The 23,962-nt window shown below is 41.5% G+C and overlaps 1 protein-coding gene across 1 annotated transcript in view; it reads right to left on the reverse strand.

Moving 5' to 3' along the window:
* dock1 (dedicator of cytokinesis 1) overlaps positions 1-23,962 on the reverse strand; it is a 179,846-nt gene that overhangs the window by 145,265 nt on the left and 10,619 nt on the right. Inside the window, exons 2-14 of the mRNA XM_023406577.2 lie at positions 14,747-14,830; positions 14,380-14,420; positions 14,206-14,261; positions 13,384-13,480; positions 12,801-12,949; positions 12,095-12,230; positions 10,302-10,459; positions 9,384-9,465; positions 8,772-8,907; positions 7,536-7,608; positions 5,352-5,431; positions 3,055-3,180; positions 2,593-2,717 (exon numbers count right to left, since the gene is read on the reverse strand). Coding sequence (XP_023262345.1) covers positions 2,593-2,717; positions 3,055-3,180; positions 5,352-5,431; positions 7,536-7,608; positions 8,772-8,907; positions 9,384-9,465; positions 10,302-10,459; positions 12,095-12,230; positions 12,801-12,949; positions 13,384-13,480; positions 14,206-14,261; positions 14,380-14,420; positions 14,747-14,830 — 1,343 coding nt within the window. The remainder of the gene's footprint in view (positions 1-2,592; positions 2,718-3,054; positions 3,181-5,351; positions 5,432-7,535; positions 7,609-8,771; positions 8,908-9,383; positions 9,466-10,301; positions 10,460-12,094; positions 12,231-12,800; positions 12,950-13,383; positions 13,481-14,205; positions 14,262-14,379; positions 14,421-14,746; positions 14,831-23,962) is intronic.

The following is a 23,962-nucleotide window of genomic DNA, read 5'->3' on the forward strand; positions in this document are numbered from 1 at the left end:
GGGGGGCAGGTGCTAGCTCCTGCAACTCTGCCCCTTCACTAAGCGGCCAGGATTCATGACAGTTCCAGATTCTGAAGAGACGAAATGGGGGAAAGTGGATGAGGTCTAGCTGCAGGTCAGAAGGGTTTGTGGGGGTTTGCCAAGGTGACGAGAAGTCGCTGTCCAGACTCACTACGCAACTTAAAAAACCCTTTTCGAGACAGAGCAAGGATGACAAAATCCAGAGACAAGAAGAGACCAGAGAGACAGAGATAAAAGGACAGAGAAGAATGGAGGGGATAATAAGGTTGAGACAAAAAGAAAAACATCCAGACAGAAAGCCAGAGAAAATAAAACTTGCAAAGTTGCCCTATTATAAAACTTCCCTCACTGTGAGTACTCTTTTTCCTTTACTTTCCATTTTACTAATTTTCAGTGCCTAGTGTGTGGAGGGCTCTTTATTCTATTGCATAAATAGCTTTTTTTGTTTTAAGCTGTGACTCCAAGCTAGAGTTCAGGTGAATTACAGAGAAAGGTTCTTTCATCTAAGATCATATCGAGCTTCAGACATTAAAGTGACAGACAGGAAGTGGCTGTGCCTCCCATGTCAGAGACAGAATTTCCTTCCAGCCAGTTAAAATCCAGGAAGGAAGTGAGAGAATTTAACCAATTAGCACTGATCCCTGGAGAACTGAAGAGATTTGACTGAGCATTTCTGTGAAGAGCTGCAAGACGAGACGTTGAAGGGAGTTCCAGCACCACAATGATAACCTGATCATGACGCTCATAGATGCGATCAGAGTCTTGATCACTGTTGACCGCTGTCATTGATTCCAATCATTACATCTCCTCAAGGCTCTGACAGCCCTGAATACAGATACACAGTGATAGGTTCTACTGATGCCGACTGAGTACGGTCAGGCAGTGAACCTGCTGAAGTGAACTGTGACCGGCCACTGAGTATCACAAACTGTTGTGTACTTAATGTTCACACCGTGTCTTGTTTACAAATGTTGTTAATTTTATGATGGATATTAGTCAGGCAAAGTTCCTTTTTACAGCTGTTTGTGTTTAGATATTAAACACTGATTCATCTTGTTTGTTTTTTTTGTTTTTTTGCATTCATACTCACCAGTATTCATTTTACTGTAGGTGAGAAGTTATTCACAACATGTTCTGTTAATACATTGTATTAGATCACAGCTTCTGTTTTTAACTTCAGCTTTTCATCTGTGTTTGTAGCGGAAACTATACTATAAAACAAACTGCATGTGCGACATCCAAAAATAATCACAATGAGACATCTTGTCGAGCGATGATGCAACCGACCCTTACACTTCCTCAGCCTGCTGGGCCAAATCATTGACGAAGTCTCTCAATCTAAGACTAATGTGTGTAATTGAGGCAGCCCTGGGTAAGAGCGTTGTCCTCTGATTCGCTGGTTGCAGGAGGCCTCCCCACTTCATCAGCCCCTGTAACTTCCACTCTTACTCCATATACTATACTGAGTGTGGACATAGTAGCATTATATCTGTATGAAAACTAATACAAGAGTTACTAACAAATACAAGCACTACTTACTGTGCCCCTCAAAAACCAGAGAACTGAAAATTGACTGACACGTGAGCACACACTCCCACAGACACACACCTCCTGCCCCACTTCCTCCCACATACTCCTCATGTCCAGCTCTTCTACACCTCTCATATGCCCCATTAACTGATTGGCCTCTGCAGAACGAGAGGTAAAGTCAAGCAGGGGGGTGACAATGATTAAACATCAGAGAGAGAGGGGCGACTGGCTGGAAACTCTGGATGAAACAAAAGCTTTATTAGGACATTAGACTCTGACGGGTTGGCACATGATGAAAAAGTCAGAAGCGAGGATCCATTAAACGTTCTCTCTCTTTGTGGCCACCGTATTGATTTGATTTTGTTTGGGTCTTTCTGGTTTGAGTTTCTAGTGACATGGTGTTAAGCTGCAATCCGGGCTGTTAGACTTTACTATGACTGAAATTAGAATGATTAACTGATGACCGCCACCGAAATATAATTAACTGAGCTCTGCATCAAGGGGTGCAAATTTCACCCAAATAAATTTGCAACCTTTTGAGACAGATTGCTGGCAAACAAATAGACAGGGGAGAAAATGATCCTTCTAACTTCATTAGCAAAGGTAATTATACCAGAAGGGAAATGCTGATTTCACATCTTCCATCACTTGCAGCTGTCAAACTCTGCTGCCCACGTCGCCTGTTCGCACGCTTAAGTCTGTAACTGACTCTGACAATGATAAAGGTTGATTCCCCGCAGTGGTGAGCCAAATTTTAAGCTAGTCAATCAACCACAAAGCACCAACATTGCAGTCTGTCATTTTTTGACAGGTGGCAAAGGAATGCAGTCTGGCCTGTGTATCGCACTGTTTTATAGGACTCCTGGTCAGTTAAGCGGTGTGCTGAGCTGTGCAGGATTAAAGAAAGCCCGGTAAATCACAGACTGTCTGAGAGAGCGATTGGCTACAGCACTTTGTGTCCTGAATGCTGAGAATGAGCTGACCCTGAGAAAAGAAAAATACCAAAAGAAGTGAGTTCATGTTCTTGTTTCTCAGTTGTACCTCCAGTTTCTTGCCGTCCTCGTCGTAAACAGACATGGTCACCTCAACGTTTTTGGGCGTGGTCTTGCTCCCCTTGTCAAAGTCGCCCTGAACCAGAGTCACGTAGATGTCGTTTCGCACGTCGCCTGTAGCAAACAACAGCAAATCCTCACTTTTCACAGGCTTAATAGAGTTTCAGTTCACCCTTTTTAATATATATACATGAATATTACAGAATAACTCATATATGAGGTGGCATAAGTGGATATTTTGAACCCGACTTTATGGCTGACTTCAGTCTATTAAATAACTAAAGTCTTAATCAGACCTTAATGAACTATGATATGTTCTTTGTCTCCCTCACACTTTGTGAAATAGCAGACCGTACTTCTAAATCACTTTCTGAATGAATGAAGTGGTGAATCAATCAGGAAACTTTCAGAGACTAGCAGCCGAGGGGGAGCTTTTTAAAAAACACTCAACCTGGCATGATGATCTCAGGGAAGCCCATCTTGCGAGCCACGGCTGTCGATCGGTCCACCAGGTGAGGGAAGTCCTTCCTTATCTGATGGATGTCTCCAGGAAGCAGCTTCAGAGTCACCCACAGGCCTGGTGATGCATTTAAGGCAAAGAGGGGGCGGGACCAAGATAACGTCAGGACAAGACGACAGTGGAAAGCAAACTGCCCCAGGAAAATACTAAAAAAGAGATTTTCTATTTCGTGCTTTCCACTGTCACTTGTCAAGAGTGACATGCAAACAGCTCTAGGGCAAGACGCTAAATAGAAGCTACCCTCGGGGATGTGATTAGGAAAACATAATAGAGGAAACAAGTGTGTTTACCTTGTGCCTGGTTGAAAGTGACATGTAGTAAGGTGTGTGTTACAAACTACAAAATCTGGTGACATAAAAGAAAAAGAAAAAAAATCACTGCAGCCGCCCAAACAGTTGATGTCTGTTTGACATATATAGCACCACACTGCCTCATATAGAAGCTTTCCTTTATGCAGGATGTTCTCTTTGGCATAAACAGTACATCATAGCAACAGACAGACCTTGGCTCAAACAGAGGTGTTACTTCTCAGCACTAGCAGTGGGAGAAAAATAATATGTTTCTCCATAACAAACAAACAAAATGGGGGCGGGGGGGGGGTCCTTTTCCATCCCACTGCAAAATTCATGATTATGTCCTCAATGCTCCAGACTTCTTCTTTAGACACTCTTCGTTTTTATATGAGAATAAGTCACATTTATTGTAGAATATTTAAATTGTGCAGTAATTCCCAGACTTCAATAATTGGGCTTGGAAAAACTCAGAGTGTGACACTTCCGAGGAAACTCTGCGGCTCTGAATAATTCTGAAACAAAGGGCCTTTGGGGGGCATTCATGGGTCATATTTTCTATCAACTTAACACCAGTGGCTGGTCTGCTTCTCTCCTGGTTGGAAAAGCCTCTTTTCTGCAGACACTGCATGGTGTGCCAGCCACAGCTCTGTAACCACACTCACTCTTAATATTCTCTCAGGAAAAACAAAGCAGCATAGATACATACCCCTGAACAAAACTGGAAATGACTTAAAAAAAAAAAAAAAAAAAAACATCCAATTAAGCAGTCATCCTGTAGCGCTGCCCCTTCACAGGGCACCAAAATGAGCAGTGTTTGTGAACCCTGAAGCTTTATTCACTTTCACTTTACAAGCCCCATATTGTTATGAGTGACACATCTCTCACTAGTCTAGCTGGAAGCCTTTTGTTATGCGAGCGTGACCGAAACAGCTGCTCTCAGTGCGCTGCTGTTCATCTCAGTGTGGGCCGGAGCAGACCTGACATTTATCCAAGTACATCTTCATAGGGCATGACAATGCCATGGAGGCTGTCATGTTGCTTCTCCCCTCTCAGTGCAAATCCCTCAGACGGCTAATGTTGTTCTTCTAACCACAGATGTCAAATCGCTGATAAGATCCGGTCTCCGCACAAGACTCGCCAGCTTAATTAACAGCTGGATTACTTAGATCCTGTAGTCATGGTGATGAGTCCAACTATTTATAGTATGAGCAGTAATTTATATTGTGAGTACTTGACAAAGAATTAAGTTCTTATTAGCAAGATGAACAGTTTCTCCACCCTGCCAATATGGGGGGTTGTAATGGTACTGTGTATGAACAGTTCTAAAATGTTCTATGAAAGAAAATGACAGCAGCACAATAAAATGTATTTGAAGATACACTTTTCATATTCAACATTACCTTCCAACCTTAATAACAGTCTGGGCCTTCCTTATGAGGATCTCACAACATTTAGCAGAGATGGAGGATGAATAGAGAACCTTTTCTATAGAGATAACAGGACACTCACAACTCTGATACAAACATCTGTGCGTTTTTTTTTTTTTCTTTCTATTACAGTTTTGGCAGATATTGGAACTCAGCTTTGCGAGGGAGGTAATATGAGCCAAAACACTGATTTACAGGATTAAAAATAAAAAAGTGTCTGCATCATTGTTATGAGTGTGAGGCTTCCCCCTCTGTATTTGAATGTCAACCAACTCCAAAGTCGGTTCACCTCTAGAAGGGATGTCAAGAAAAACCCAACATCATGCAGTGCTGGCGATTTGGTTAAAACTATTTTGTGATCCAGGTTCGATTTTCATCAGGTCCTGACTTAGTGTAGCTGTTCTACAACATGAATAAAGCACACATCTTGTTCATAAAAGTCTGGCAGTAGTGTAGTGTAGAGTTGCCTCCTTGGCCCTGGATCTTGTGTCTGAGCTTTGCACTGTACCTTGGCCCTTGTGATTGACCTCTTTGGCGGTGATAACTTTGTTGATGACTGTCTGGAGGAAGTCGTTCTCTCCTGCCACCCTGGGTGAAAAACGGGAGATGTTCAGCTGCTTGTGGCGAATGGCGTCATCCAACGCTAGCCTGCAGTATGCACACAACAGGCGAACACCACAGAGAAGAAGAGATGGCGGAGAGAGGAGGAAGAGGAGGAGGAGGAGGAGGAGGTGCGGGGCAGGAAGAGCCACAAAGTGACGGTTGTGAGGAGGGGAGTGGGATGAAAAAAGAGAGAGAGAGAGAGAGAGAGAGAGACACACCGAAGAGTGATGCGAATACCGTGACAGACACAAAGCCACTTGTTAGCAGTTAACAGTGAGGCAGGATGGGTAATGAAAGAAACACACAGAGAAATCATCGTTTAGGAAATGATGCCCAGTCAGCATTTAAAGAGCCACTGCAGCAGCGGGAAGCTTGACCTTCCCACAGTCAGTCTTGAAGTGGGAAACTTAAAATCCCAGTTAAATACATCCAGTCGCTCTGCTTTCATTGAGAAAGCAAACTAAAATATAACATATATGTACTCCATAGGGCTTCAGGTGTAGAGAGTGACACACAGAGCGTAAGAAAGCAGCAGATGTGATCTGGAAAGCACCACATGTGTGGCAGCTGCGAGAGTCTGATGTGTGCGGGGACGGCATCTGCAGTGTAGGGGGCTCTGAGTAAACAGAGGAAAGAAAAAGCATGGAGGAGAAGACAGTGATGATGTCAGCGTGGAGGAAGCAGTAAGAGATCTCTGTGATTCAGACTGTCTTCTGCGCGTCCGACAAATCAAAACCAATCCGAGCAACAAAATAGAATAAGGGAGAGCAGCGGTTTGTACATTCATTGGGGGGAAAACAACACAATGTAGGAAAACAGGCACAAGACAGGTTTTCACTAGATTTGATTTGTACCAAAATGCTGAGATGGACACTGTGGGACTTTGAAAAGGTGGCCAGGGCATGATGGGAAGAGAAGTAATAATCTAATACTAAAAAAAAAAAACGAATACAAAATTGTAAAAACTTATTTTCATTGTCCACTGTCCTGATTATTTTTTGTGAATTTTTAGGGATCGTCAATCAGAACTACCATAAGCCCTAGGTGACAGTCTTGCTGGTTGTTTCCTACCCACAGCACAGAAGCCAACAATATTCAAGTTACACTGATATAAAACAGAGAGGAAATCCAGAATCCTCACATTTGAGAGGCTGCAGTCAGAGAATATTTGGCATATTTGCTCAATAAATAACTTAAGCCACATCCTTATCTAAAACTGTTGTCAGTTAGTTTTGTCATCAGCTAATTGATCATTTCAGCACAACATTAAATAATCCATCATCTAAATGCAAGCTGATTTGTGTCTATACAACATATAAGAGATGAGGTCAACACTGTCTAAGACTTATAATAGAGTGTCTGGGAGGAAAAAAAAAAAAAAAACAAGAACAAAAACTTATTTCAGCAAGATTTTGATCTATCTCATCCGTTTCTGAAAGCCATTTCCATTTCTGTTTGGATGCCAGGATTCTATCCAAATTACATCACTACGTCAAACCTTCCCTAAATAGCTCCTGCACTTCCTGTCTCTTGCTGGTCTCGAAAAACAACATGCAGACTTCATCTGTGGAAATTCAGTGGCAAATATTCACACTTGGACATAAACAACCCCTTGTAGATCCTGTTCTTCTCTTCACACAGCGAGGCTCTAATTTCCATGATTTATGTTCGCAGATAAAACTGTTAAGTGAGGTGATCTGCCAGTTAAACTGGCTGAATCTGAAGCATTTCCAATTATGCAGGAAATCACGTTAAGGAAAAGGTTACTTTGGCTCTGAACGCCGTCCTACGAGAAAGGCAGCAGTTAATGAGATTGCCTTAATTGAGTCAGCGGGGAATAGGGGAGCACTACTGTCTTAAAACCCCTGCTAATCGGGTGTCAAGTATTCAGGACTAAAAAAATCTAAAATACAACCACTGCACCTCTGACATACTGTACACCAGAATAATGGATACAACTGTGAGAGCAGAACTGTATCAGCCCCACTATTTTATGCAACATTATCCCAAGCTTTAAGAAACTCCCTTATGTGTATATTATATGCACCCTTATGTCATTTATTTTGTTGCTGCTGAACAATGCACTTACGGCTGAAATGGGATAAAGTGCTGCTTGTCCTCATCGTCCATTTTGCCCGTTATGATGTCGGTGACATCCATTACTGTGGGAAAACAAGGAGAGGGATGTTAAAACACTCTGAAGGCCTGGAGAGTGAAGGACGGCTGCGGAAGAGACACAGATAACTACATGGTAAAGCCACATCAGGGGTGAGGGCAATTCCAGCTGACCTCAGCTCGTCTTCGCTTCGTCCTGGTTCTTACCCATTTCACGTGACTGTCATAGTTGCCACAAAGTGGACAGGAGGGGAAGACAAATTGCTGATCTGACATCACATAAAAATTCAATGATAAATTAGATCTTTGAATGATCTTTAAGTTTCCAGGGGTATTTAGAACTGGGCCTTGATGTGCAGTCTTATTTGCCCTCCATGAAACTGCACTGAAAACAAATTGTGTAATATATAAATACTGAGTAAAGTGATCATGTTTGTGAATTGGGTGATGCCACAGTGCTAGAATAAAGACTCCTCCACTTCCAAACATATGATTCACCAAGACAAGATCTTTTTTCCTTTTCGCTGACCGTGCAAAATGAACAAAGGTTGAGGAGCCCGAGCCAAAACAGATTCTTGGATTTGTCAGTCCCGCAGGCTTCAACAGAAGTGACTGAGAGACGGAGCCAATATCTGCAGCGGTGGGTTCTGGCGTCTGCGAGTGCATTATTCTATAGGCCAGAGGTCGAGAAGCCTTTTACGACTATGTTTCAAAAAGAGCAGGCTCTCCATCATGCCATGTACAGCAGCAACGATGATTCCTTAATACAAGCCATCAAAAAGGAGGCTGTCATTTACCTTCCTTTCAAGTGGCACTGGGAGAAAGACATGAGAAGAGGGGTATAATTTTCTCTGTCGGACAACAGTGGGCAAAACGCCAATCTAATTAGTTTACGATACGCCTGGCAGCTCGCCAACAGGAGATAAATCAAACTCTAATTCTTCTTTCTACTTTAGCTGGATATCTCTGAATGTTAGCCAATACATTCATTCATCCATACACAAGACTTTGGCACAACACTTATCTTTGAACTGTAACACAAACCAGGGGATCTGTCCTCAAGGTTTACACACACATACACACGATATTCAAAGTAATACAAAGTTCGGAGATAATCTGTGTAACCTCTGACTACAGCATTACAACCCATGCCTCGTGGCTCTTTGTGGAACAGCAGGTTGTCACTGAGTCTCTGTGTAGTCTGCTTTACCTGCCACTCCAAAGGGTCTTCTTAACCCTGACGTCAGCTTCTTGGTGTTGTTGTCTCGTAGCTCCATGCGCCCCACTCTGACAATCTGACACACGAAGCTGATCTTCTCTCTTTTAAGATCCTCACTACCTAAATCCTGAGGAGGGAAAAAAATAAACTTTAGAGTCACTAAACAATAACTTCAAATCCATCTGGATTTAAAGTCATATCTGGCAACAGCCTTTTTTAAGGCCAGGGTACACAACGACAGATGGATTAATGGCACCTACTTAGGTGAAGATGAGTTTCTGTTAGGGGAAAAAACTTTTCACCACAAACTGCTTCAGCAACATCTGTGATGGTGTCCACAGATTCATTTCCTGTGGGCAATAGCATCCAAAACTAGCAAAGAGCTCCCAGCGAGTGCATTCTGACCCTTCTGCCCTTGGGCTTCCATTAGATAGAGGTGACTGCCTTGGTAAATACATACAGCGAGCCCAGGCTCTTTCAGAGAGGGCTTAACAAATACAGGCTCTGCAAACAGGCTCCCACATGCCTCATAACATGGCTGAATAAACAGTGCGCTACCACGGGCAAAGTGTGCGCGCACACACATAAGGCAAACACACTCACTGTGAAGACCGCCCGCAGATTATGAAGCTGGTCGATGTCTTTCACAAGACCTGAACTTGACCATTTCACCAGGTAGTTTTCACTGTGAGGGAGAGATGACAGGGAAGAAAAAAAACAAAACATGACTCATCATTATAATATGTCTCAGCAAATTCTCATATTTGCATTTACAATACAGTGAATTAAAGCAATCAGATGCATTCAGTTGCATCAACTAGAATTTCCTCAGAAAGCTGCAGAAGCTTGAGTGTTAATCCAAACACCGATCCACTTGGGGAACAAAATGCACGACTGATGTTGGATGCAAACGAAAAACATTCCACAGTCGAGCTGCTCTACTTGTGATAATTTACTGTCACAGTCCTAAAAACAATAGAAAATCCCTGTGCAGCAGGCTGTGCTTGCTCTGGTTATGTTCTTGCATGGTGTGTGTGTGTGTGCGCGCGTGTGTGTGTGTGTGTGTGTGTGTGTGTGTGTGTGAGTTTGTACTTACTGTGATAGTTAACAGTTCTGGAAATCCTCAAACATCAAACTCTATCTAGACATATTACCTGGTTCATAAAAGACTGTGGATTCAATCTTGTGTGTGTGAAGGGCAAATTTAAACTGACTGTCTGATGACTTAATTTTACTTCACTGCATATTCATTTCATTGCTGACACTGTTGCCTTGTAGAATGACGTCAAAAGATATGGTTTATAATACTGCAAGAGAAATCTATTACAGTAAAGAGTATCTGATTTTAAGTTTTACCACTGATTTGAAAAGCATCTACATAGTGTAAGCTACAGCCAAATACAGAAGAACATAGGTGTGTGGGATGGATGTTTCCGGTTCAGACTGCATCATCTTTAAAAAATTTCCACTGGCAAAAGGTGCTTGGAAGACAGAAGAGTGAAGATGCAGCCGTTGGTTCACCTGATAAACTTGGACTCCACCGGGTCGTACAGTGACATGAGAACCTCTGCGTCCTCGCCGATCTTACACACCACATTCTTCAGAGTCACAAAGAGGGCGAAGGCTGGAGTGGAAGCAAACTTCGCTTGCCTGGTCAAATCAATATTCTGCTTCTGAGACTGTCAGAGAGAAACAGAGGTATCATGTTCAATACTAGGCATTCTTCCATAGCTTTTGTGCAAGTAGGTTCACGCCTGTGCAGTTTGAACAATGAGCAACATCAGTGCATGAACAAAGAGACACTGTATGTAGGTGTGGCTAGTAATTGCACACCGAATTATTAAATATCAGTCACAGCCTCTGCTTCTTTCTGGAAATTTAACAAGCTAAGAAGTAAGATTTAACAATGTCTATAAAGCCATCAGAATCCATTACACTGTATTCCTATTCCCATCCACTTCATGTCCAGGACTGCATCCACAGTAAAAAGGTGGATTGATTGCGAGATCCCCTGGATGCCCTTCAAAAAATATGCTGGGGCCACATCATTAATATTTATCATGTTGACCTGGACACTTTCGTATTGCCCATGCATATGCAATGAAGACCTCTGGATGAAAAGGGCACATAAGATGAGACCGCTTAACTGCATGGCACTTTGCGTCCGACACGCTTACACACTGCCAGCTGACATTCAGGTGAGGCAAAGCCACTGACACGCCAGAGTAAAATAGACAGGGAGTCTGGCAGACCTCCAGAGTCTCCGAAGAAGCAGTCAAACATCTTTGTGTACTGGGGCGTGGCCTCGTTTTAACCGCTACAATAAAGTTATCCAAATGTCAAAACTCCATTCCAGACTGAACTACAGGGTTTCTGCTTATTTATTACCTTGAAATGCACTTTGTCTAACTGTTTGATGTTCTTATCCCCCGTCGTGTTGTTACTTGATAGGAATCAGTCAAGAAACAACTTATCTTTCTTGAAAGCAAAACAGGACACCCTCTTAATAGTTTCTGCAACTATGTAAATGGTTTAAATACAAAAACCTCTCAATTTTGGAAGCAGTGGGAATATGGTCACATAAACAACCACACTTAAATGAGTGTACCTTTATTAATTATGTGGATAAATCAAAATAAAGCTAACCAGTATAGTAATGCAACACTTTTAAAATGAGACTACAGCCACGCTAGCAGCTCTCTGAGGCTAACGTGCTGATGTTCAGCATGTTTAGGTGCTAGAACAACAACAGCACTAAACATAAAATATAGCTGATGTCATGATGTCAACCAACGTATCAGATAAACTGAATGATGCCTCTCGATGCAAAGTTTAATTCGATGAACTGTAAAAGCCTGGGGATGTTAACAGCTGCACCCAGTTTCACAGAAATCCATCCAATAGTTGAGATATGTCAGGCTGGACCAAAGTGATGGGTCAACCAACCGACAAATGTTCAATATCATTTTGCATAGGGATGGCACGACACTGCTGTAGAGGAAAGCTTTCCCCAATGGAGACTAATGAGGGGTCATCTTAAACAATTATCTCACATGAAGAGCCGTTATAAACCTCTCCACCCTACAGTGTTTTTTTTTTTTTTTTTTTCTTAGCTGCACCTGTTTGACTCTGGCCGAGATTCAATGAGCCAGAAAGAACAAGATCAAGATGCAGCTACATTCAGATCACACCGTGCACTAATGTGCTTTTACTCATCTTTGATGTACCATCTGGATAAAGATCAGAGTTTAGCTGCAGTTGTAAAAATGGTGTTTAAGACGGGGAGGGGCACCGGGGCCCCTCTTTATTTTTACCTTCTCCTCCTGGATGCGGTCCTCAATTTGTTTAGAGGCCGCCTCATGCGCTCTGAACAGGCTGACGGTGCTGGTGAGCTCCGGGTCCAGTATGTTTCCATCTTTGTCTCTGACCACCAGATCGAGATCCAGGTACCTTGCGTGAAAACGGGGGAGAGTTCATGAATGCCAGAACACACTAAGGTAAATATTGTGAAGGCATGGTTGCATTTGTGGACGAGGAAACAGCACACAACACATTTTTTTCCCTCATATAATACTTCTTTAGCTGTCTTTCAGAGCTCCCCTGTTTTGTTCAACTCTTTCTTCTTTGGAGCCAGAATGCTGCCAACATGCAGTCAATGTAGTTCATCACCTCATCCCTGCTTCTGCAGAGGCAAAAGCTTTTTTCTCTACCTGACCAAAGGTTTAAAGTTTCATCACCGGAGCAGAATGGAGCTTCACAATTTTAATTTTCGACCGATTTTCTAGGCCCACTGCAGACACAGCAAGAGCTGTCATTTCATGATGGAATACACTACGGTTTGCTGAAGCTAAATCCCACCAGTTTTCCTCCAGCTAAGTGATGACCTGTCATTTTCTATTGACTGACACTGCTGACCTATTCCAACAAGAGTCATTTTCCCGGATAGATATGAGGATAAAGGGATATAAGCTGTGGGGAGGGAAGGACACGACTAAACGCCTCTAAAGACTGGATCCTCACTTGTTGCCATAGTCTATCTTGGAGGTGACTCTCTGCTTGAGCTCTGTGAGCTCATCCTGTGGGAGGGTGCCAGACAGGATCTGGGAACGCCATTCGATGAGGTCGTAGATCATGTCACGGACAGAGTTGAACATCTCGCGTTTGTCCCCCTGTCAGTGGAAACAGACGGAGAAAATTTAGAAACAGAACAGGACAGTGCAGGTGAATAAAAAACTGATGAATTGATGACCAGGTGGATTAACCTTGAGCCAAACTTAATAAAATTTTGTGAAATATAAAAATCTGACACAGGTGACAATATTTGAAAAGAAAATATCTATCAAAATGGTTCAGCTGATATTCTTATTGATTTACATGAAGTATTTCTCAGTCTTTTCTGAGATATGTAGGGATGCATGATATCAAACATTTATGCACATCATTTTTTTCATTATATGTGCCCAGATATATGGCAATACATGTCCGTGATAAGCCCATATATAAGCTCTGCCACATGCACTGTGTGTGTGTGTGTGTGTGTGTGTGTGTGTGTGTGTGTGTGTGTGTGTGTGTGTTCCCATTGGGAGGGGACAGGCTGGCTTACCACATACAAATCCCTCCATATTGTAGCCCACTCCCGCAGTGTGGTGGTGACCTCCTGCACCAGTGGCAGCTCAGTGGGAATGACCGTCTCCTTTTGCCTGCAGTGATAGTAAACAAATTTGATCCAGTGACTGTGTGTCGTTTTTGCTCTTTCCTCTCCACACTGACACAATGTGTCTGATCACAGTCATTGTGTGAGGAGAGACGGCAGGAAAATCAAACTCTCAAAGTCTTTTATTCCAAGCAAAATCATCGCGTATATGTTGCTTCCACTGTTAGGATTAAACATGTTGCCTTTTATCCGAGTGAATTCAGATTAATTTCACAGCTTTGTCCAAATCCTTCGGTTATAATTCTACGAAATAAATAAATAAATAAATACATTTTCAAGCTTCTCTGTTGAATTCATGGACTTTGAAGTTTGAGGTTTATCTTTTTGTTGTGTTGTGAAAGGGAAATCAAAGAAGACGGATCAAACTGAAAAAACTTTAAAAAAGATTTTTTTTTTTTTTTTTTTTTTTTTAAAAGTGCCATGAGTTTTGGAACAACAAACACACATGTCACATCATATCAACAGCAGACCTCTCCACTTAAACACCCTCTGACGCTGTCAACACACGACTTAGCCAACGAGCGCCTCGGTGGGTCAGAAAATAAGTTGGTAGGTCAAACTTCTCATTTATTTTTTTTCCTACTTGATTTTTATTGTTGTCACCAGCAACATAACACACAAATGCAACAAAAGAAGAACTGATCTTCTTGCTTGTAAAAAAAAAAAAAAAATCACATGTCATTCAAAAAGCGGAAGTAGAGAAATACTAACCCACTGCCCTCGACTGTGGCCTCTTTCAGGTGTATATAGCAAGCAGGAAATATTCCCTGGAGGAGGAAGAGATAACAGTGCAGACCACATTATATGTTGTAACTACGGCAGAAGTTGAACAGCTCGAAAAACTGAAGCAACTAAAGCTGTTTACACTGTTTACAAGCCGCTCACCTTTTTGGATTTTCTCCTCAGCCTATGCCCTCTGTACCAGTCTGAGGGAGAACAGAAAAAAAAAGTTGGTAAGTTTATCATTCAATTTAAATTAAGGAATAACATTAAAGCTGAAAATATCCACACTGTGAATATAAATGAATGCACAATGAAACACTAGCAGGCCAGCTGAAGTGTGCGGGGATCGCTCATGCCTGTATTTACAGGAACACACCATCATAATCGCCACTGCTAAATATATCATCTTATTGAACACGTGGATGAAAATTTGACAAAACAAAAACGGTACAAGTGATGACAGGAAAATAATGTCAAGCGCTGGCGTGTCAGCTCTGATCATGCGTGTCATCAGTAAGCCCGCTCTCACCTTCATATGTCTCAAGTATGTGCACTGTGTCTCCAATCTGCAGCGACAGCTCCTCCTCTCCCCGGGCATCGTAGTTATAGATTGCTGCGGAGATATGACAGAGGACAATATAAGAAGAGGAGATATTACAGGAGGAGGAAAAAAAAAAAAAGAAGGCAATAAAGGATTTGGCTCCCTCGTGGCGCTAATTGCGTGCCACTGAGATGTGTAGTAGAGGCATCACACATACACGGGATGTTCACCCACACCGTCTGACACAAGTGACGGTTGGGCCTGGCACTATCGACGCTGTAATATCAACACTTTTCCACCGCCCACTCAAGAGAAACCAGTAATGAGGGAGAATGCCAAAATAACAATAATGCCAGCGGAAAAGAGATTTCCTCAGATTTACAGCACGGAGACTAAGAGTTAGAGTAAATTATTGCAATGCTCCTGATGTTCTTGGGTGTTCTCAGAAAAAAAAAAACTAAAAAACAAACAGTTGACATGAAGGTGCTTTTTTTTTTTTTTTTTTTTTTTTTTTTTTTTTTTTTTTTGGTTTTCTAGTCAGCACTACAAAGGCATACTTTTTTGTTTTTGTCTACAGGGTTTGTAATGCTAAATAAACATGAGTCAACATAATAAGGCTGAGGACAGCACCAACATGTTCTGACAGGTTCGATCAAGTTGCCAAAACTACAAAGCAACTACAAAGTTTTCAACTGTAGATAACTGTGGCTAGATCTGACACATCTCGCAGCATTTCATGAGAGAAACGCTGAAATCTCACTCTTGCAGTGTTAGAAAACATCACTGGATATGCTCCGAAAGCCAAATCACTCATTCGCTGGGCATAACTTTCCACCAAATTTCATCTAAATCTCTTAACAAGCATTTGAGATATCCTGCAAACAAACAAACAAACATGGCAAAAAAAAAACCCATAAATCTCCTAGGCTAAAAGTGAAATCTCTAATTAGCGAGCTGTTCTCTCTGGTGCCATTGATCCAAGAGCCAACAAACACAGCATCTCATGTCTTTTGTCAGAGCTGCGTCGACATGTCAAGGTCATGTTAGAAGTTAGAACGACAATAAAAAATCCTGACTGGTGACACTTGTTCTCTCATTTAGTGAAAGGTGAACAAGGCGTCGCTGTCAAATCAGCCATGACCGACACCTGTCTTTGAGAAAGGCTACAAGGGCGCCCACACACAAACACAATCTATACACTGACAGCATGACAGGTGGCTGTGGAGACAGAGGTGTTTGTGTTGAGAGGACACCTGTGAGGGGAAATGACACTAAGTGTGTGCGTCATATATATATATATATGTGTGTGTGTGTGTGTGTGTGTGTGTGTGTGTGTGTGTGTGTGTGTGTGTGTGTGTCCTGCAGAGGGAGCGCACATGGGACCACTTCAGCAGAGGTTTCCAGAGGTGAATGACGACTTAATTAAAAAAAAGGACCCTTGCCTGCAGGGCGGCCGCTGGAGCCTTTCCCAGCATGTTGATGGTGCATCAAATGAATCGAGCGTTTTTCTCCCACAGTCACCTGCCATCTGAGGAGCTGATTATATTTCATTAACATATCAGGTGGCACACAGAAATCCTTTTTTTTTTTTTTTTTTTTTAGCTCTTTTTTTCCCATTTAGCTCTTAAGCTGTAATGGTGGACAATTATCGAGAACAAAGCATTTCTGTTTTTGTCACTTTTGCACAAGGGGTGAAATCTTTTTATGTATTTTTCTCCCACACATTAGATTACAGCAGGTCTTTCCTGTGACAAATTATCTGAAAGTCAAGGAGGGCAACTATTTTTTTTCTTTTTTTTTTTTTTTTTTTAGAAGTTCTACTTTAAGTTTTTAACTACTAGCCAGACAAAATAAAAAAGTGGTTATAATTACCTATTCTTCAAGGATGATGTAATTAATCATAGAACTGAAATAATAACTACCAAATTATTTGGATTTCTGATTCTGTACAGACCAAAAACATTAAAAGAATGAAGGATTGACTTGTATCACACTTTCAAAGGCACCTCTTATTACACAGAAAAGCAATTAACAGTACAGTATGTGTCTGCTATAGAGGAGGTCAGACAATGTTGTAACACTGTATAATTGAGCAATCAACGCAACATAAGGCAACTTATAAAGGGTATGAAAAGGTCACAGAGTTAAGAGGCAAATTACTGGTCCATCATTTGCAAACTATTTAAAAAAAAAAAAAAAAATAAGAAAGAAAAAGAAAAAAGTTTGATTTGGCAAGAGCAAATGTTACAAAATTAATGACAACATAAAAGCCAAGACTTTTCAGTGATAAAGTAAACACTCACCAGCACTGGCTTAAAGAAATATCATGGGATGTTTGGTTAACACAACCTCAAAAATGACAGTTTGTATAATATTCAGTATATTTAGTCGGACACTTCACTATTTAGTGGAGGGCCTAAAATGCCCCCGAGCAGCCTGTTTCATTCAACCCTGAGCCGTTTTGTTATCAAAGTGTATGTGCATATACACGTGCATGTCCACAATGCATTTTGTGATCCCCCAGAACAATCCGACGTGCCCAGCGAATCCACCAGAACATGAGCCACGGGCTGACAATTGAACAAAGACCCCACTAAATGAATTCAGTGGTACCACACTGAGACACAAAAGGTACCTACAGGGGGGAGAAAGCAACGAAACAATGGAAAGGGAGGTGGGATTAATCTGTGTGCAGCCATTAGAGAGCAGCCTGGTCACTGTACAGCAGGGTGCGCTCAATTAAACTATCATTAAGAGTAGCCAGGAAAAGCGTATGAAGCCATCAACGGCTGCAACTGTGTTTTTGTTTGGAACCGGGTCCGCAGGTCCAGCTGATTCTGCATGTTATCTAAATGGCAGGTGCTGAGAGAGAGCGGCCCAAACAAACAGCTCTGATAGAGGCATAAAGCTTAATAATTCATCAGAAAATGAAAAACTGCCCCTGTGACTACTTCCAATAAGACAAGGTTCATATCAAACAAACGGGAGCCCAGAGAGCCAGGGGTAGACTCTCACTAGGCGAGAGGTGCAATTACGAAACGAAAACAAACGACAACACGGGAAGACGCCGACTAAATCGTGACCATCAAACACAACCTTGACATGTGAGGCGATGATGGTGCAACGTAAGCGATTCGTGTCTCGTGGGGGTTGAATGACAGCTATGATTGCTCATAAACCTGTATTTGCATACACGAGAGTAAACTGACGTCAATTAGGAAGCAGTGAGGGAGATAAAAATTCATCAGAGGAAGAAGACGATGAGGAAGTGGACTATATTCTCCCTGGAGTGTGGCATGCAAATGATTTTCTGGAAACAGGATAAACAGCAGCATTATTTGCTGGGGGCTGATTACCATACATAACCTCCTGCATAAGGCTGTGCAAACTCGGAGAACATTATCATCAGAGGAAACGAGCGAGGAATCAGATTACAGACCCATCCACTTAGCCAGCACACGTCTACGCCCTCTCCACAATTATTCGCAGCCTCATCTAAACATTGGACTGATTGTAATTCTACACTTTGGGCTTACTAATAACCTGCACTAATCCACATAGAGTATAACATATCATTACACCGAGATGAGAATACAGTACACTGATGAATGAGTGGGTGGGAAAAAAGGGAGGAAAGAGAAGTGCGTCGAAAGTGCTCATTGGAAAGAGAGCGAGCCTCTTGATGTTTTGTATAAAGTCTCCGTGGGCTGTGAGCCTGCATAGAGAGCCAGCCAGGAAATCCCAGATGAGAGGATTCTCCAGGAGGGAAAAAGCGGAGAGAGGCATGAGGCAGCTCTCAGCCTGGACTGGGTTTGGCTTTCGAAGAGCCAAACGGGCGGCAAATCCTGCAATGTCTCCAAGAAGGTGGGTGACGTCAAAATGCGCTATCCAGCCACGACATCACATCTCTACAGCAACTAAGTCTGGCCGGAGTGACAGCACTCCAAGTTCAACTAATGCCGGCCTCACGCCAAAAGACTTTTCAAATGATCAGACAAATTTCCAGTGTCTGAATAAAATCCTGGACGTTTTGCTAGAGTCGACAGTGCGAGGTGGTGATCGTCCATTTGTTTCTTGTCTTGGCATTCCGATAAAATCAAAGATATTATCTTAACTTTTTAGTCTTAGCTCATGGAAATAGTGACGTTCAAAGCCGTGAACACTGTCAACTTCTCCAGCTCCAAACAGGAAGTTACAAACTGAGTTGATAGGGAGCATGGAGGCGACTCTTGGGACGAGCAAGAATGTGAGTCATTTGGTGTAAGGCCGGCATTAAATACATAGAGGAGGCAAGGATAATTGGACATAAGGAAAATAATTTCAAAATAAAACAGGAAATCATAAATACAAAGTCCGAACACAGTCATTTTAGGGGAAAATCATGACAATTACAGTGTGGAGTTACTAACTTTATATAATTATAATTATAATCATTTCAAAAAGCAAAAAGTTGAAAAAACTATTTTTCTTCCTGTAAATGTCCACCAAGAGCATGATGGGAAATAATCCCAAAGGAAGCTAGCTGTAGCCTTGCAAATAGCGACCCTGCAAGATCCCCAGTCTTTACAAAATCTTAGTGTGAGACTAAAATCTCTGAGATTTATGACACCTTGTCTTCGGATGTGAGAGGGTGTCAGACTTCAGTCTTTTTAAAAGTCTTTTCAAAGTATTCCACTGTATGGTACACATTAAATGGCATAGGAGCCACTGTGTAAGTGAGTGGGAGTAAAAGTCAGACTAATGAAGGACCCAGAAACCTTGGATATAAAAACGGTGTAGTGGCATGCATTTGTATCTGACTCAGACATTTTGTCACATGATGTCTTCAAAGTTCTTTGGTGATTTTTATGCCTCTTTAGGTATATGGGGCCTCAAGCACGATTCAAATAATTAACAATTAATGGTACGCCATATAATAAGAAAGTAAGGCGAAATCAGATGCAGAAATGCAAGGTGCATTTAATGAAGATGCTCTCACTGTCACCAGAAGGGAAGAGAAGGATGAGAGAAAGCACTCGCGAATACTGACTGATTTTCAGAACCCGCTGTCTCTCACTGTTTGCCCGTTGTAGTCTGACAGTTGATCTGTGCTGTCTTCAGAATCTTCACTTCGTGCTCTGTGACAAAAAAATTCAAAGCATTTCTCCCAAGCAACATGTCTGATAATGACCCCTGAGAACAATTTTTGGCAAACTGGATTTTATTGAGATTGAGTTTTAAATCAAGAAATTCTTTTTTTTTTTTTTTTTTTTTTTTTTAAATTGAATTGTAACCCCAGTGTTTCTCTTATATACATTAAAATAATTGCAGCCGCTGCAATTTCATGAGGTCACAATTACACGACTCTGCAGAGGGCTTTTAATTTGAAACGACGGATAAAGTTGAGACACGGGGCGACACCCAGAAAAGAGAGGGGGAGAGAAAGGGAGAGAAGAGAAAAAGAAACAGAGGAGAGATAAAGAGATTTAACAAGCAAATATTAAGTTAGATAGATTTTTATTACCTATTTATATTCCCCAATATTTCCCAAGATTTAAAGGCCTAATGTGGATTCACTGCAGACTCCTTACATAAAAGTTTTTATAAATACAGGCAGTCTGAGGACTTGTGCAGTGTCATCCAGTCAAATCTAACTTTGGATCTGGCACTAAAACAATTAATTTCTCAATTATTCAACTCACACAAAAGTAATCTGCAACTATGATTAATAATTTGTTCATTTTTCAAGCAAGGATATCCATAGCTGCCGCATCTCAGTTGTGGGAATTTGCTGCTTTTCTATGTCAAACGTGATTGAATATCTTTGGGTTTTAGACTGAATTTTTCACAACATTTTAAAGAGAAACGATCAATTAACTGAGAAAATAAACGGCAAATTAATCTGTTATAAAAGTAGTTGTTGGTTGCAGCTCTACCTGGCTCCTGAAAGGAACATTTGTTTGGCTACATTCTGTTCTGTTTATGTTGCTGTCTTGTTGCTGAAAAACTGAAAACTTTTGAGGTGATCATGTGACATTCAATTCTCAAGTCTATGGTGCGCTCATGGACACAAAACTTTATTATCATCCTAAACATGCCTATGGCCTTGCTTGTGTGAAAGTGAAAGAGTGTGGACAAAATAGCCCAAGTAGCCCTATGTGAGACAGAGGGGAGACAGAGTGAGAGTGCAGAAACAGCAAGAACTGTGGACTGTGAGAAAATAGCAATATACAGTAATACTGAGCAAGAGAATATGAATTTAATACAGTGCTTAACTTGAATGAGGAGGAGTTCAATAAGCACACAGCACACCCTTTACCAGGCAGCAGGACTGAATAGAGGATGATTATTACACTCCAGCTGCACTATGGGTTGAGGCAAGACGATGGAGTCAGCAGAGAGGGGTTCCACACACACACACACACACACACACACACACACACATTACTGTATTCTCTTAAGGATATATGTGATTGTTTAACCCAGAACAATCACATATATCCTACGATTACTAACCCAGACTGACTGGAGAGCTCAGCCTGTAAAATTATATACCTCTTACTACTTAAGAGCCTGAGACTACATAACTATATTAAAGATCTGACCACACATCTAATGCATCTCAAGTATAAACTATAAGAACAGAGAGCACTTTCATTTTGAAGGATCACCTCACTGTAGGGCATAGTGGGTTAAATTCAACTTTCTAGAGGGAAGGTAATAAACTATGTCTCATATAGGGCTCAGTTTTTAAAATGTCCCTTCATAAGTCTTTAGACACTGGTGCAGTAATGGTGAAGACACTACAATGTTTATGTCCCAGTTATGTCAGTGATTTCAAGGTTTTAAATTCTATGAATTCCTATATTGGGGTTTGAGTTTGCTTCAAGTCCAACAAAATGTTTCATAAACGAGCCTTTAGAGCCTTTAGGTACCTTAGAGGACATGACTACTAAACAAACAGGCCCTTGTCTGACATCAACTTGGTGAAGTCATTTGTATGGGACAAATGTGAGCTGAGTGAGGTGCTGTTGCAGGTGCTTCACTGTGTTTTCCTGATGAGCTCTGCTGGTGGTAAGACCAAGCTGGCTGAAGCGAGCGCTACTGCAGAGCTGACAGGTATTCTTCAGGGATCTGCCAAGTTCTGTTAGGATAATGGTAGGAATATTGGCCAGGGAAGTGAGGAGGAGGGGGCGGCAGAAGGACCCGACGTTTCTACTGCATCTCTGCACTGTCTGTGGACTGTGGACTAACTCATCTGTCACAAACTCTCAACACTAACAACCCTGCACACTAAAGAAAGCAATGTCTCTGAAGGGGGTTCAACAGCATTTTAACGAATCCTCCTGAATCCAGTATAAAATCTGCATTTCAAATCCTTTATCAAATCTATTTAGGTTTGGCTTTGAACAACTTTAAATAACAAAAGTTAACAAAAAATATCTGCGGGAGTTTTCTTGTAAACAAACAGAAGTTATGTTTACATTCAGTGTTACTCATCAAAACTGATTGTGTGCATCTTTTTGGTTTAACAAAGGTTGGATGTAGCCGTAAGCAAAAACAGTATGACAGGTGCACATACAGTAAAGATCACATTATACTATGACTGATGTCATAAAACATTTGCAAAGCCAAGGTGGTAGGACTTTGAATCGCATCACCAACGTGTGCATGCATGTGCATCCTTGTGCATGTGCACAATGTAAACAAAGAGGGGACCCACTCATAAAAAGCACTTCCATACAAGAAAAAAACTCCAGAGGGTACCCTAAGAGGTAAAAGAACATAGAGCTAAAGATAAAACATAAATCCTGATTCTTACATTTGTCCAGATATAATACGATGTACTATGTTCTGCTGATTACTCTTAAAAATGGGACAAAAGGACACTTTTGTGGCCTGGAGGTTCAGGTGCCGACCATAAACCTCTAGGCTGGGACATCTGTTGCATGTCATTCCCCATCTCTCTCTCCCCTCATGTCCTGTATCTCTCCACTGTCAGCTTTATAATAAAGGCAAACGAAACGCCCAAAAATTCTTCACTACGTTTCATTTAATAGGTTTTTATCTCACAGGCTGTACTTAGCCTATGAAATATCAGAAAAAAACTGTGAAGAAGTCCCATCTAAGAGCCTTAGGAGTAATCTTCAAATGTCTTGTTTTGTCTGACCAACTTCCCGAAACCCAAAGATATTCCGCTGGAAATTAACTGCAAATCCTCTCATTTGAGAAGCTAGAAACAGCCTAATAAATGATTTAAATGACTGATTATCAAAAATGATAAGCTAATTAATTAATAATTGTGTCAGCAATAGTCCAGACCTGTTCTGGCATGGGTGATACTTGTACAGATACAGGTTTGTATGTGTTTCTGGAGGTGGCTAAGTGTGTCAAGGCTGCCGAGTGTGAACAAAGCCCATTAGCAGGGGATAATTTTGTGAATAAACTCCCACAGTTCACAACAGCACTCAGGTGTCCCTGTAGCACAATAGTTGGCAAGACTAAAGGTGAACACAAAAGTATCAGCAAAACACTGATAATGCTGGGAGCACTCGAGAAGGCTTGTTTAAAGGGAGTCTAAGGAAATTTCAAAGACTGCCAAATCACAATACTTCCCATTTTCCTTAACTATTTTCTACTCCTCAGTAATGGATATCATTTCAAAAATTGTAAATGAAATGAAAGCCACTAAGTGTGTTATTAAAATACACAGCGATGTAGTCCGCTGGGGTTTATATTGCAATACATCCTGTCACATAATAATCAACTATACAGCATGTTGGTAACATTCAGACGGAGAAAGAGCTCTGTCAGTGACGTACAAGGCTGGGAAAACATGATAATTAATTTAAAGTCCCTCTCTAATAGGGTTTAATAAGAGGTTTAGGCATTCAGACAGAAGCCTGATGGTTCTTATTTAGAGGCAAATGCAGACAGTGAACCCAGGATTGTGAAATACCAACAAAATCACCCTCTTTCCTCTTAAACCAATTACATATAACAGCCTTTTAGCTTTATCTGCAGTTGGAGGGTGGAGATAATGCTATTGTAATTAACCTGAAATTAATACGACAGCAGCTGAGCTGCGAGAGAGGAAAGCCCCAGGACTCTCGCTGACAAGCACCAGATTTCTCCTCGCTCTGACTGGAAACAAGCAGGAAATGCCACTTGAGATATTACTGTATCACAATGGACAACGCCCTTAAAGGCGACCTGAGGAAATGC

This window comes from Seriola lalandi, unplaced genomic scaffold (genome assembly GCF_002814215.2).
Source record: "Seriola lalandi dorsalis isolate HSWRI2012SDOR001 ecotype SW California unplaced genomic scaffold, Sedor1 jcf7180002054311, whole genome shotgun sequence".
In the NCBI taxonomy this organism is placed as follows: domain Eukaryota; kingdom Metazoa; phylum Chordata; class Actinopteri; order Carangiformes; family Carangidae; genus Seriola; species Seriola lalandi.